Source organism: Populus nigra, chromosome 10, assembly GCF_951802175.1.
Source record: "Populus nigra chromosome 10, ddPopNigr1.1, whole genome shotgun sequence".
In the NCBI taxonomy this organism is placed as follows: Eukaryota; Viridiplantae; Streptophyta; class Magnoliopsida; order Malpighiales; family Salicaceae; genus Populus; species Populus nigra.
Window position 1 is genome coordinate 6,571,943 of NC_084861.1, and position 12,667 is coordinate 6,584,609.

Genomic DNA, 12,667 nt, shown 5'->3' on the forward strand with positions numbered 1-12,667 from the left:
TTTAAACACAAAAATTAATGGAGTCCATGAACAGTATCAGTGATTTTTTCTTTATCAAACACTTAACTCCTGCATTTTACTTTAAACACAACTTTTAACGCGTAAACAAAAGGTCTCTAAATTAACTATGTTTTTAAAGGGGAAAAACCAAAGGTGTCCCTGTACGCCAGATCTATTTTTTATTTTTTTTCCACGTGCATCTGTGTACCTTAAATGCTGATGAAAAAGAAAAGGACCCTCCTGTCCATTTCAGTCAGGCCAAATATCTTTAGTTTGAAGGGCAAGATTATAAATTTACTGTTCCAACCCCCAATATGAGTAATGGTCTAAAGTGATTTTACTCCCAGTTTAGTTTGTTATTTGACATGCCTTTCTTGGCTCTGAAGTCGGCTATGATTCACGAATCATAAACAAATACCGCCTAGTAAGAGCAGAACCAAAATTGTTGCAAGACATGTCGTTTGCCATAATCAATTGACAAAATATGCCGTTATCAAAACTGAAGTTATTTGCTTCCTTCGCATCGAGTCATTTTTTTTTCGTTTTCCAGAGTCAGTTTTGTCTCCAATCACATCGCAAGTAGCGTAGCTTCATCATCGATCAAATAATCGTCTACTCACTGGTAACTTCATCATCCATCCATCCACTACTATCATTATTTTCTCTGGTGAACTATCCTTGCAAAACACCATTAATCTTCATTTCTCATCGGTGTTTGGCTCCTGAGAATGTAAGAAAACGAAAAGAGAACAATTTAGTAGTTTTCCCATATTTACTCTTTGGTTTGGAAACATCTAAAAGACGTCCTCTAACGTTGTCTTTAGCAACAACCGCACCCCCGCGTTTTTCTTTGCATGTTTTCCATTTTGAAAATACGCGTTTCTGTCCAAGCTACTTGAGCTATTTGATTGTCTCAAAAAAAATTTCCCTGGGTGGATTATTGCTCTAGCGGGGATGATGTTGCTACAACCGTCTGTAGCATCGAGAGAGGAGGAAATGAAAAACTGACCCGGGTTTGAGTTTGTAAGATGAGTTTTTTTTCCTTGGGTGGTATCGACGAAGATAAGATGGGATTGATGCTATCTTTTCTGAATTGTGGCCGAAAGTTGGTGATCTTGAACCAATGCACACCAAGTGCTTGAAGTTTTGTCTCCTAGAGCTCTCCCGTGTGCCAACACTTTGTTTTTTTGTACTCACGGATACAAGTCCAGACCCATTGTTTTTTCAGCTCTAGTGCTAGATTTAGCTCAACTAGTCACTTATTGTGATCATTCCTAGAGTGTATTGCTTGTTATTCGCCTTTAATTAGAATAGAGCTTGTGGACATGAGTTTTCACCTGTAAAGGGCCGTTTATCCTCTAATCTTGTGGTCAAATTCATTTAATTAACTGGCGAACAAATTGAATATCGACATGGAGAAATTAGAGAAGCATGTAGTTTCGTATCTGAAACTACTATCTTGTGTTTTCGGATTTTCGAAAACGGAAATAATTTCGTAGAAACAGTTCTATACTTGTATTTTATTTTCCGCGGGAAGTACAAACGTGGAAAATGAAGGAGAAAATTGGAAAGGGAAAATGAAAAATGTTTACTGTAACTAAACAGGGCTTAAATTCTCTAGGCACTTTTTTTTTTCACATTATTCAATTGAATAGTTCTAATAAAAATTTCTATTGTCTTTCAGACAATCTAGGGAAAACGACGGTGGAATGAACTGCTTCTCTCGCTTGTCTTCCTTTATATTTAGAAGGACAAGCCATTTCTTAGCGACGAGGACTGCTAACGCGTCAAAGCAATCTCGTATTCCCTTTTGGAGAAGGAGCTTCGAACAGTCCGGCCTCCATCTAGAATTTCTCTCCACCAGATTTCGCATTCAGTGCTACTCGTCTCGAAAACCGAGTTTAAAACCTTCGATTAGGAAAAAGAAGGATTCTCTGCCAACGACAGTCATGGACCACGAGAAGGATACTTTCTTTGTTGTGCGGAAAGGAGATGTTGTCGGTGTTTATAAGAATTTTGCTGACTGCGAGGCCCAACTTGGAACTTCGGTAATAATTCTCTTCAAATGTCACCCTATTATCTACGTATTCACGTTGGCTAATTTGTTCTCGTTTTTTAAAAGTGATGCTACTGCAACGCTCTCGCATTGTAAGTTCTACATGTTTTCATTTCAGATTCTCTTATATGTCAATTACTATTTTGAGAAGTATCAGAAGGAGGAGCTGCCGATGCTCTGTTTTTTTCATATCTTTTTTAATTTTTATGGAGGTTAAACCATCACTCCTTGTTAAATTTTGCAGCATCTGAAAGTTTATGTTAGGATATTGAATGATCTGGGCCAGCCAGTTTAACTATAGTTCTGCTGCTTTTTACATGATCTTTTTCAAATTTCTGCTTCACATCTGAGGCATTTCTGCCTTGATCTTCATTCATTAATCTGTCAGAATATCTGTCCTATTGGATTTGCAACGCAGCTCTCCGCACCAGAATATCTTTGTTATTTGCATCATGAGTCCTTCAAGTTGTTTTTTTATGGATATTCAAACTTGGGAATTATTGCGCGTAGAGTCCCTTCATCATGATATATCTTGAAAAGATGTAAAGTATCACCCACAATCCTTAACCCTTATTATGAGCTGAAGAACGTTTTCCTTTTACTTTCTCTAGTATCAAGCTGCCTCATTGTACCGACATGCCTGAAAGGTTATGAGTTAGTACACCATTTTGTCGAGCGGTTGATTGGTAGGAGATGGTGATAACAATATGTTTTCTTTATTTCTTCTTTTCCTGGATTTATGTTTAATGATAACCTTAGAATTAGATTCCGATGTAGTTTATAAACTATACAGATGTTAGCTTGGATTAGTTTCTAAGATGTGTGGCCTTTTTTCTGCTGTTAGATACTGGACCCTCCTGTGAGTGTCTACAAGGGTTACTCTTTATCCAAGGACTCTGAGGCATATCTTGTTTCCCATGGGCTTCAGAATGCTTTATACACTATCAGAGCTGCAGATCTGAAAGAGGATCTTTTTGGCACGCTCATTCCTTGCCCTTTCCAGGTGTGTTGAACTCAATCATCACCTCATGAAATTGAAATAACTTTTCTATTTACTAATTAGACTATATGTGATTTGTAGTCTTTATTTATTAATTACTTTGCAAGGTTAAAGACAGACAAAAAATAACAACTTTAATTCTATCTGCTAAGGCAATAAAGGGAAGATATATGATACTCCCTCTACCACACTTTGATTATCCACTCTTGGATTTCCATCTATTTTTCAAAATATTATTTATTGCTTTTGTGGTGTGTATATTCTCAAATATATCCTTGTCTTAGAAAGTGTACAAGTCCATGTATTTTTTAAATGGAGTTGTGATTAATCGAATAATCGAGGTTAAGATAAGAAAATCATATTTTTTTCATTTCTTCATTTAGAAAGTGGACAAGCACCATGGTTATAATCTTTATAAATAATTTGAAGTGGTTAGCTTTGAGAATGTCTGTGAAATTGTCACAATGGTAATGCTTGTATTACCTCCAACCTATAGCATGCTTTCACCTTATTAGCTGAGAAATATCTTGATTTCATCAAACAAGTCACTATGTGTTAAAATTGATGAACAGTTCATGCAGAAATATAAAAGTGACAATGCAATTAGCAGAGTGCTATGCATGGCCTCAAATTCATATTTATGATGATCAAATGAGGTCCTTGTGGGAAGATTATTCCAACAATGACATTTATATAGCATGCATTAGAAAGCATTTCGTATTCCTTTGTGAAGATGTGGTGCTTGGAAGAGTTGGAGATTTTTTCCTGTACAATACAAACTTAAACTTACCGTAGTTTTTCGCAGCAACCTGCATCTTCCAATGCTGAAACGTGCCCAAATGATGCAAACAAAAAGAGATCACAGGAAATCCTGGGATCAGAAATCAAAGTAAGTTTGATGCATGCTGGTCTATTTGGTTCTCTGCATTGGAGGATGTGTCTTTTTTAATCCTTGTTTATGAAATTCCTCTTCTTGCTAAGGCCATTTTTTTTTCTTATAAAATATCAATTGATTACAGGGCATAGATGGATCAGCATCTATCACTCGTAAGCATACCAAGTTGGGTATTCAAGCTGAGTGTCAAGCACAGTCTTCCAATAGTGTACGTGGATGTAAAGCAATGGATGTAATGTTATCTATGCTTTTATTAACCAGGCTGTCTTTCATAGTCTGATAGTAGAAAAGCATACTGTTAGGTTACTTGTAATCATGTCTTCCCAGGATCAGCTAGTAAAGACTTCAAAATACTTGTTTTTGTGCATTCATGGCACAAAGAAAACTCTGATTTTTTACTCACAGAAATCCTGTCTTCTCGAGTTTGATGGTGCTTCAAAAGGAAATCCTGGACAAGCTGGGGCAGGAGCTGTACTACGAAATGATGATGGAAGCTTGGTATGCATTTTCACCCACATAATATCTACATGTATTAACTTTAGTAATATTTATATTTTTCTCAACTTTCATTTCATGTAGATCTGCAGATTACGGGAAGGACTGGGCATTGCAACCAATAATATGGCTGAATATCGAGCCATCTTATTGGGAATGAAGTACGCTCTTGAAAAAGGCTATACAAAAATTCATGTCAAAGGAGACTCCAAGCTTGTCTGTATGCAGGTTGGTTTGTCGTTGATTACATGTCTATATAAACCCCCTCATCTGGCATGTCTTTTCAAAATATTAATTTGATTTTTCCATCTAGTTGTTGCTTTCACCTTTCACTTGTTTCCCAATATGACTCATGCCAGTTGACTTATTTTTTTATTTTTTTGTGTGGAAATTCCAGGGCCAATTTGTTGAATTCTCCACTAAAGTCAACTCCATTTTAAGGAGTTGATTTGCTGATTAATAATGATTATTGTATGTAAAAAGGGAAAAAGGCAGTAGGAGTAGAGGAGGTTGAACATCATTAAACTACACCAGATGTTTGTGTCTCCTGTCACTGATCGAGTCCATCCTTGTATTTTTCTTCCCAACTTTGAATATGTAGGCCCTGAACAAATTTTCCTCCAAGATGTTCATGAGTAACTTGGGCTTAACTCTAGCTGTTTCTTGAACACATGAACCAAAACCCGGCCCTCATTACTAGACCTGTTCAATAAACAACAAAGCCAGAGTATCCTCAAGAGTGGCAATGTTGTTGATGTGGTAGAAGAAGAAATATTTCAAGATATTTGTAATTTCATAAATTGTTGGTGATCAGTGGTTCTTTATGCTCCTTGTGAAAAACTTGTTTCTTATTGCAATATCCAGCATGATATCACTGTTCTGATTATGTTGCTGAGCCTCAAACTTTTCAAGCATACAATTTTGAGTACGTTGATGAACCATGAACTTACCAAACACGGTTTTCAACACAACTGCAAGGTTATACACCATACTTTCAAGATTTTGCACTCTCTCTTCCAAGTTCTATCCTCTGCAACCCTTTTTTCACCTCCTTTTCTTGCTCTTTCCTTTTTTTTACTCAATCCGCTGCTAAATATTTTTTCACACTTTTGCTCAAAGCAAACTTTGAGAGGTGGATCCCCTCTTGGATTTTGTTCATATTCCTTCTTCCATCTCTTTCTTCAATTCCTACTCGTGTCCTAGATCAATCGGCTGGTGAGCAATCTTGATAAGGAAACTAAAATAAAATCTCATCTGTGATGCGATTGTTTCATGTTTGTTTTTAGAATCCTCCACCTCTTTTATTTAGAGTTCTATTATTTGTTTATAAATCACTAATCCTTTCTAGATAATTTTTTTTGGAATAATATAACATCATTTTTAATGACAATGATGATTTCATCTTATATTAGAAAAGCCCAACGTTGAGTACAGTCGTGCTTATGTGACTGGAGAACGTGAACCAGAGTATGGTGTAATTGTTCACGAGTTAAGCTTAGGAGGCTAAGCTTGACTAGAGATTGACTGAACTTGGATGCTATGTTTTGAATCATACCTAACTCAAATTTCTTAAAGCTAGTTCTGGCTTCGCTTAGTTCGACTTGGCTCATTTATAGCCTTAGGTTGTGGTTTCTTTAGATTTAAAGAACAGACTACGCATTCCTATTTCTGGGATGTGATTTGGTTCTGAAGGATGGAGTGGATATGGACAATTCCAATAAGATTTCTTTCTTGAACAAAAATCCATTTATTTATTTATTTCATTTATTCCAGTCCTAAGATCTGGTTCTTATATGTTAGTGGTCATATATGTCTCATTCTACCTTAGTTTGACATTGAGAATTTTACTTGGAGCAGATTGAGGGTTCATGGAAGGCCAGACATGAGAACATCACCAACTTGTACGAAGAAGCTAAGAAGCTGAAGAATAGTTTTCTTTCTTTCCACATCAGTCACGTTCCGCGGGTTAGTGCAGTTTGTTATGCCTGCACTCCTGGGGCTGATATTAGTATTTTGTGGATCGTATAGAATGAGTATTAAATGTTGTCTCAGTCTATCATTATCTCTATCTAAAAGGACATATGCTATGAACGCAATTTGGAAGAGTGCCAAATGATCTCGAACTGCATTGAGAATTAGTATGCTAGTTGTTCATGCTACTTGTCTTGCAAACGATCTCGCACTGCATAGTGATGTGCTGTGTGTGTTGATTATATAATGCCGCTGAAATCCAAGCGAAATTGACTTTTGTTTGTTTTATCTGCATGTAAGGGTGGAATCTATTTTAAATTGGCTATAACCAATCCGTGTGTGCTGGGTAGGTTTGAGGTTTACAATTTGGCTGAATAGACCTGCCAAAAATCATTCTTTTCAGAGAAAAAAAACCTGATCTAACATCTTAATCCAACCAAGGATTGAGGTTTTAATATTTACGGTATTTACTTACTTCTGCATAATGGGTTGATTTTAAAATACAAAATGAGCCACTACTGTGAATTTGAACTTGGAGCATTTTGTACTGGTAATGAAACTGTGCTTATCAGTAAGTCAGCATAGATCAATGTGTAAAATTTTGCTGCAGATGCTTCTTCAGTCTTGCTGGTTAATTTTCTGACCTTGTTCAAGTATATGTTTTATAGGAATATAATTCAGAGGCTGATTCTCAAGCGAACCTGGCCATCAAACTTGCAGGTAAGATTTCACGTTTCATTCCTTATAGCCCAAGCCTAGCTATATATCACTTTAGTTTCTTAGTTTGTTAAATTAACAGGCTCTCTTTCTGTTGCAGATGGTGAAGTTCAAGAGGGGTTTGAGTAGTATTTGTCTAATGGTGGTATCTACTGCATACATTTCATTTGAATCAGAAATGAAGTACTGTATTTCCTGTTTATCCATTGTTCTTTAGGCAAAAAGATTTTGTTAGAAGTCGTGGTGAGAGGATCAAACCACAACTCCTGGTTGCCGGTGTAGTTGCAATGATTGGAGCTCATTGCAAAACTTTTTCCTGCAAAATCAGCACGTTCAGTTACAATGATTAGCATGGGCGTAATTTTAGCGACATGCCCTCATGTGTGCATTGTTAAAGATCCATAATTCCATATTTAGACATTGTTTTATACAGCTCCCGTTTGTTGTGGATGGTACAATACTCCATGGACCATGATTATATCACTTGTATGGATTCAGTAATAATAATTAGAGAAAATCTCAAGTGATGGACAAACCTCGTACATAGATGTATTTTCAGGTGCGTCTGTCTGTCTAAACGAAATCATATATCAAATTGCTTTCTTTTAGGTTTTGACCTGTTTCAAGGTGCTTAAGGTGTGAAGGTAAATCCAGAATCTAGCAATTATGATTTAAATGAAATTTTATTTATAAATAACTTGTTTTGATTTCGTTTAAGGATTTTATTACAGTGGTCCAATTTCCTTGGAGTAGAATTTTAGGGTTTTTTTTAAAAAAATTATATATTATCAGAGTTGAACGGGATAATAATATATCAGTACAGAATTCCATTGACTGTACTAGAGTGAAAAATAGAACCAAATTTCAAGTTGAGAGTCTCTCATCAAGTTAATCCACTAACAGGTTCATTACCAAGTTACTGGTGAAAGGTGTAAAATAAATTCGGAGAACAAATTAGCCGAACAGAGCAAAGAAAATCTTACAATATATTTGAAACGGTGAATGCCATAGAGCCACTAGTAACACTTCATATTACAGAGACTAGTTTTGAAAGTAACACTAAAAACTCTTATTCTTTCTAACCTAGTTCTTTCCAACCCAAAAATGTTATGCGTGAAGCCGTGAAAAGGCTGGGATAATACGACCAGAAAAGTTGACTGATTTCGAAGATTTAGTGTTCCAGATGAACTAGAATGGGGTCGGAAGAACACAAATTACAACAGACAGCTAGTGAAGCTACCGAACTCCGCATTGCAGTTTGAATAATGGAAATACCATAGCTCAACTCTCTTTCGCTGAAGCCGCAGCAGTTTTCAATCCATATTTAGTGAACACATCTGTTAGCACTGCCTTCTCCTTTATCCTCAACCTGCATTTTGTTCAAGATTAACAAATACATTAAAAAAAGAAAGTAATGCCGCTGGTAGACCAAGATGCAGGAAATCACCTCTTTGCAGACCCTGGGATGCCCAACTTCGGAACCTTCTTTGCCCCTCCCTTTGCTATTATCTTTTTCTTAGAAGCCCGTTTTTTATGTTGTTTCTTTGGGGAAAGTGAATCAGTAGCTGCTTCCATCCTTGGTTCTGAACTATCATAACTGCTCAAGTCTGATTTGCTTACAGATTCCACGTTCTCTGTTATATCTTTTAGCTCCTCATCCAGGTCATCAGATTCAAATATGTCAGAGACTGTTTCTTCAAGGAAAGAATCATCCATTTTGAAATCAGCACTTCTCTCTCCTTCTGTGACAGAATTCATCAATAGGGGATCATCAAAAGAATCATCCATGCCATCAGATTTAGATATGTCAGAGGCGAAGCTGCCAGCTGACTCATCATCAGAAGACGATAAAGAGCTTGAATTTTTCATCTCACATTTTATCTGCTTCTGAATCTTGCCAAATGCTATGCTTTGCTTAGAAAATTGTTGCACAAACCTGTCATGATAGGAATACATTTCCGATAAAAAAATTCCGTTCTAATCAATCAGATGAGTTCACACAGGTTGATGAGATGAACTGTGCTACACAGGATGTATATTGGAATACTTCTTGATACAACAATGATCCAGAATGCAAAATATTGTGGATTGTCTGTTAAAACTACACGTGGTGGCTTATCCATACAGTTAGACTGAATTTTTTGCCATGTTTTGATTGACAACTTTTCAGACAACAAGACATGTTTAACGCTCTTTCTAGGAATTTCAATAGATGAAACAAAACATTCAATTTTAAAAGTATGTACAAAGTGAAATTTTTGGTTCTCCATCTTAAATTCCATCATCAGAAGACGATAAAGAGCTTGAATTTTTCATCTCACATTTTATCTGCTTCTGAATCTTGCCAAATGCTATGCTTTGCTTAGAAAATTGTTGCACAAACCTGTCATGATAGGAATACATTTCCGATAAAAAAATTCCGTTCTAATCAATCAGATGAGTTCACACAGGTTGATGAGATGAACTGTGCTACACAGGATGTATATTGGAATACTTCTTGATACAACAATGATCCAGAATGCAAAATATTGTGGATTGTCTGTTAAAACTACACGTGGTGGCTTATCCATACAGTTAGACTGAATTTTTTGCCATGTTTTGATTGACAACTTTTCAGACAACAAGACATGTTTAACGCTCTTTCTAGGAATTTCAATAGATGAAACAAAACATTCAATTTTAAAAGTATGTACAAAGTGAAATTTTTGGTTCTCCATCTTAAATTCCCCCCCCCCCCCCCCCCCCACCCTCTCCAAGCGAAAGAGTGAAGAGAATTTGTCTAAGATGTACAAACTTGCAACATGGCATCTACCTTGTGGGTTTTTTTGGGAATGTTACACCCAACATTTACCATTCATGGAAACCAGGAGTGATGATTTCAGGACCAGGAATAAAAATCACAATCTTCATTAGTTTGTCATAGAAATAATACCATGAACCAAAAGCATGCAGAATTTCCTACTATGATCTTTTGATTATAAACACAAAAGACATATATTTACCTAGCAGCATCCTCCTCCGACTTGAAATCAACAAAAGCAAAGCCCTTGCAAATAGGATCTTTTGTCTTCTTGTTTCCAGAAACAGCTGGGATTATATTAATAATACCTTGAACATCTTTAAAAGCTGTTTTCAAATCTCTGTGGATGTTCTTCTTCTTCGGAAGGTTGATGACATGCACACGAATGCCAGTTGGAATAACATCGGGTGCTGCATTGATCCAGTATAGTTGTGCAAAATCAGACTCAAGTTAAATGGACTACACATGGTTTACCACTTTTATATTGTAAAAACAATTAATGATACTAAATGCATTTTGAAAACAAACTAGCAATTTACTATATCATGCTCCTCTAAACACTAATAAGTACAATAAAATGAAATCTAGAAGAACAACATCAACATCTATTTATGGGAAATCTGGAAAGAGGATGCAGGCACTTGGCAATTATGTGGTTGGCAAATATCTGCAGCAAGCTAGAGTTACCAGATGTCTACTTCCATTTAGCATATTAATAGTACATCGTTTACTTTTTGTTTATGGTAATTCCAGAGCTCCGTAAAAATAAAATAAAAATGATCATAGGTGGGATGACATCACAGCCCCGGTGTGGAGCTAGGCTTGACTATTAGCCGAGCATCTTCCTTTAAATTAAGTTTTGAAAACCCCTTTCTTCTTTCTTTTCATTGTCAACTTTGGCTGCAGATACTTCACTAAGAAGTTATTCAAAGCAGCCAAGGACTCATTGTTCTAAATCCCACATTACTTGTTCGAGATGGCATTCACATGAAAGTTCCACTAAAGCATAATCGAAGACATTTCCATTTCAAGTGGAGAGGCCAAATACTTAACAGTACGTGTACTTCAGGCAATGTCTGTGAAAACTCTCCAATCAATGTATACTGTAAGCTAACTGTTAATTGCAATGCTGAAAGCATAAAGCTATTCTCTATGTGTACATTTCATAAAATTGTTGAAGTATCTAGAACTGATATAAAAACGTTAATTCCTATTTCAGTGTTGTGTGTTTCAATCACTGTATGTCCTAGTTTTGATAAAAAAAAAAGAACAGAAACAGTAAAAAGACTCAGGTTTCTTTCTTTGTTTGCTTTTTTTAATAAACAAAAATCGGTAATGGGCATCAGAAGAGCACAATACAAGGGAACATTTCCCTATTCTTTGAACCCGTATCCCCATTTTCATCTCAAAGGAAGCTCAAAATGAGAACCTGCAATTAAGAAGTCCATCCAAACTCAGACCTTTTCAGAAGTCCCACCGGGACATTATTTATTGAACTTCATTAATATATTGCCATCTCATAGTAAATCTCGAAAAAAGTATCTAGTACGTGAATTTTGCACCAGCACATTGTTTTTTTCCTGGCCGAAGGGATGAGCTTCTTTATCTTGTCTCGAATCAAGGTTCTAGAATTCATCAATTAGAAAATTCAGCTGCCAAAGTAGTGCTGGTGACATGTTTTCTTGGCACTATTTTTTTCTTCAGTACGAGGCCAACTTTACTTGAGGACTTATATTATTAACCAGCATTTCCTTCATTTGCTGATATTACAGCACAGACCCAATATAGACAATTAGACGGACAACCCAATTTACAACCTTAATAAATCTTACTTTTTACATATATAGGAGCTGGGAAAAATGCACATATGGATGCAATTATTCATGGCTGCCATAGCTGACGATAGAACTCAAAGAAAAAGTGGGGGAAAAAAAGAGAGAGCAGCACTGACCGTTCTTAGCTTGATGGTGAGTCTTGTTGGGTGCAGCAGGATTAGGATATTTGAGGTTATTAATATTAGCAGCCTGAGCAAGTCTGCTCTGCTCAATTTCTTCAAGCAGCTTGTCTTCAACACGAGTATCATAAACTTTGCTCCCACCAAACCCACGTGGTTTTGTCTCAAGCCACTTCTTCATCTTCCCAAATGGCATAAACTCTTCTTCATCTTCATCTTTATCGTCATAATCAAGCTCATCATCGTCAAAATCATCATATTCATCATCGAGATCGCTCACGACAGCTGGAGGAGCAATGCTTTCCTTTCGTCGAGCATGTAGACGACAAGACGTAAAACTAGTAGCGGATGTTTTATAGTGGAAATCAGAATGACGGGCGTGATTGATTTTGAAGACTGGATGTTGGGTGTGAGGAGTTTTGTTCGGATTTCTTGGGATTAAAACACAGTAAGAAGAATGGACGGAAGACGCTGGGTTGCCCAAGCCCATCACCATCCTCAACATTTCCTTCTCCTCCCTCCACCTTCTATGCTGATAGTTCTGCTATCATATCTCATACATATCTCTTTCGTCTTCTGTCTTGGTAGATTTCTATCCATATCCGTTTGCGGCCTTGGTGTCGTGGTGTAGTCGGTTATCACGGCCCAGTTACGCGGCCCAGTTAAGCGGCCCAGGCCCAATTGAAAACCCAAAAACTTCTTGATTTATTAATTTGTTTCCCGCGCGTCTTATCACGTGCGCTGGAAGATCACAATCAACAGCATGTACTTAGTCCTTG

At 36.7% G+C, this 12,667-nt stretch overlaps 3 protein-coding genes across 6 annotated transcripts; 1 reads left to right on the top strand and 2 right to left on the bottom strand.

Moving 5' to 3' along the window:
* The first annotated feature begins 361 nt into the window (after nucleotides 1-361).
* Nucleotides 362-7,566, top strand: LOC133704562 (uncharacterized). Of its 4 annotated transcripts, none has more exons than XM_062129419.1 (10): nucleotides 362-730; nucleotides 1,685-2,048; nucleotides 2,901-3,059; nucleotides 3,862-3,945; nucleotides 4,076-4,183; nucleotides 4,357-4,449; nucleotides 4,531-4,674; nucleotides 6,304-6,411; nucleotides 7,086-7,137; nucleotides 7,235-7,566. In XM_062129419.1, exons 2-10 carry the CDS (start codon nucleotides 1,710-1,712, stop codon nucleotides 7,261-7,263), a joined length of 1,116 nt encoding a protein of 371 aa, XP_061985403.1. In that variant the 5' UTR covers nucleotides 362-730; nucleotides 1,685-1,709; the 3' UTR covers nucleotides 7,264-7,566. The 4 variants fall into 4 exon arrangements, with proteins under 4 accessions (XP_061985403.1, XP_061985402.1, XP_061985404.1 ...); XM_062129418.1 differs by having other exon boundaries at nucleotides 362-622; XM_062129420.1 differs by having other exon boundaries at nucleotides 362-622; nucleotides 4,076-4,159.
* Nucleotides 7,567-8,099: 533 nt separating this feature from the next.
* On the bottom strand, nucleotides 8,100-12,470 carry LOC133704181 (uncharacterized). The gene is made up of 4 exons (XM_062128949.1): nucleotides 11,886-12,470; nucleotides 10,137-10,344; nucleotides 8,582-9,517; nucleotides 8,100-8,503 (listed from the first exon to the last, which is right to left on the bottom strand). Exons 1-3 carry the CDS (start codon nucleotides 12,391-12,393, stop codon nucleotides 9,406-9,408), a joined length of 828 nt encoding a protein of 275 aa, XP_061984933.1. The 5' UTR covers nucleotides 12,394-12,470; the 3' UTR covers nucleotides 8,100-8,503; nucleotides 8,582-9,405.
* Nucleotides 8,416-9,090, bottom strand: LOC133705246 (uncharacterized). The gene is made up of 2 exons (XM_062130386.1): nucleotides 8,582-9,090; nucleotides 8,416-8,503 (listed from the first exon to the last, which is right to left on the bottom strand). Exons 1-2 carry the CDS (start codon nucleotides 9,088-9,090, stop codon nucleotides 8,416-8,418), a joined length of 597 nt encoding a protein of 198 aa, XP_061986370.1.
* Nucleotides 12,471-12,667: the final 197 nt, after the last annotated feature.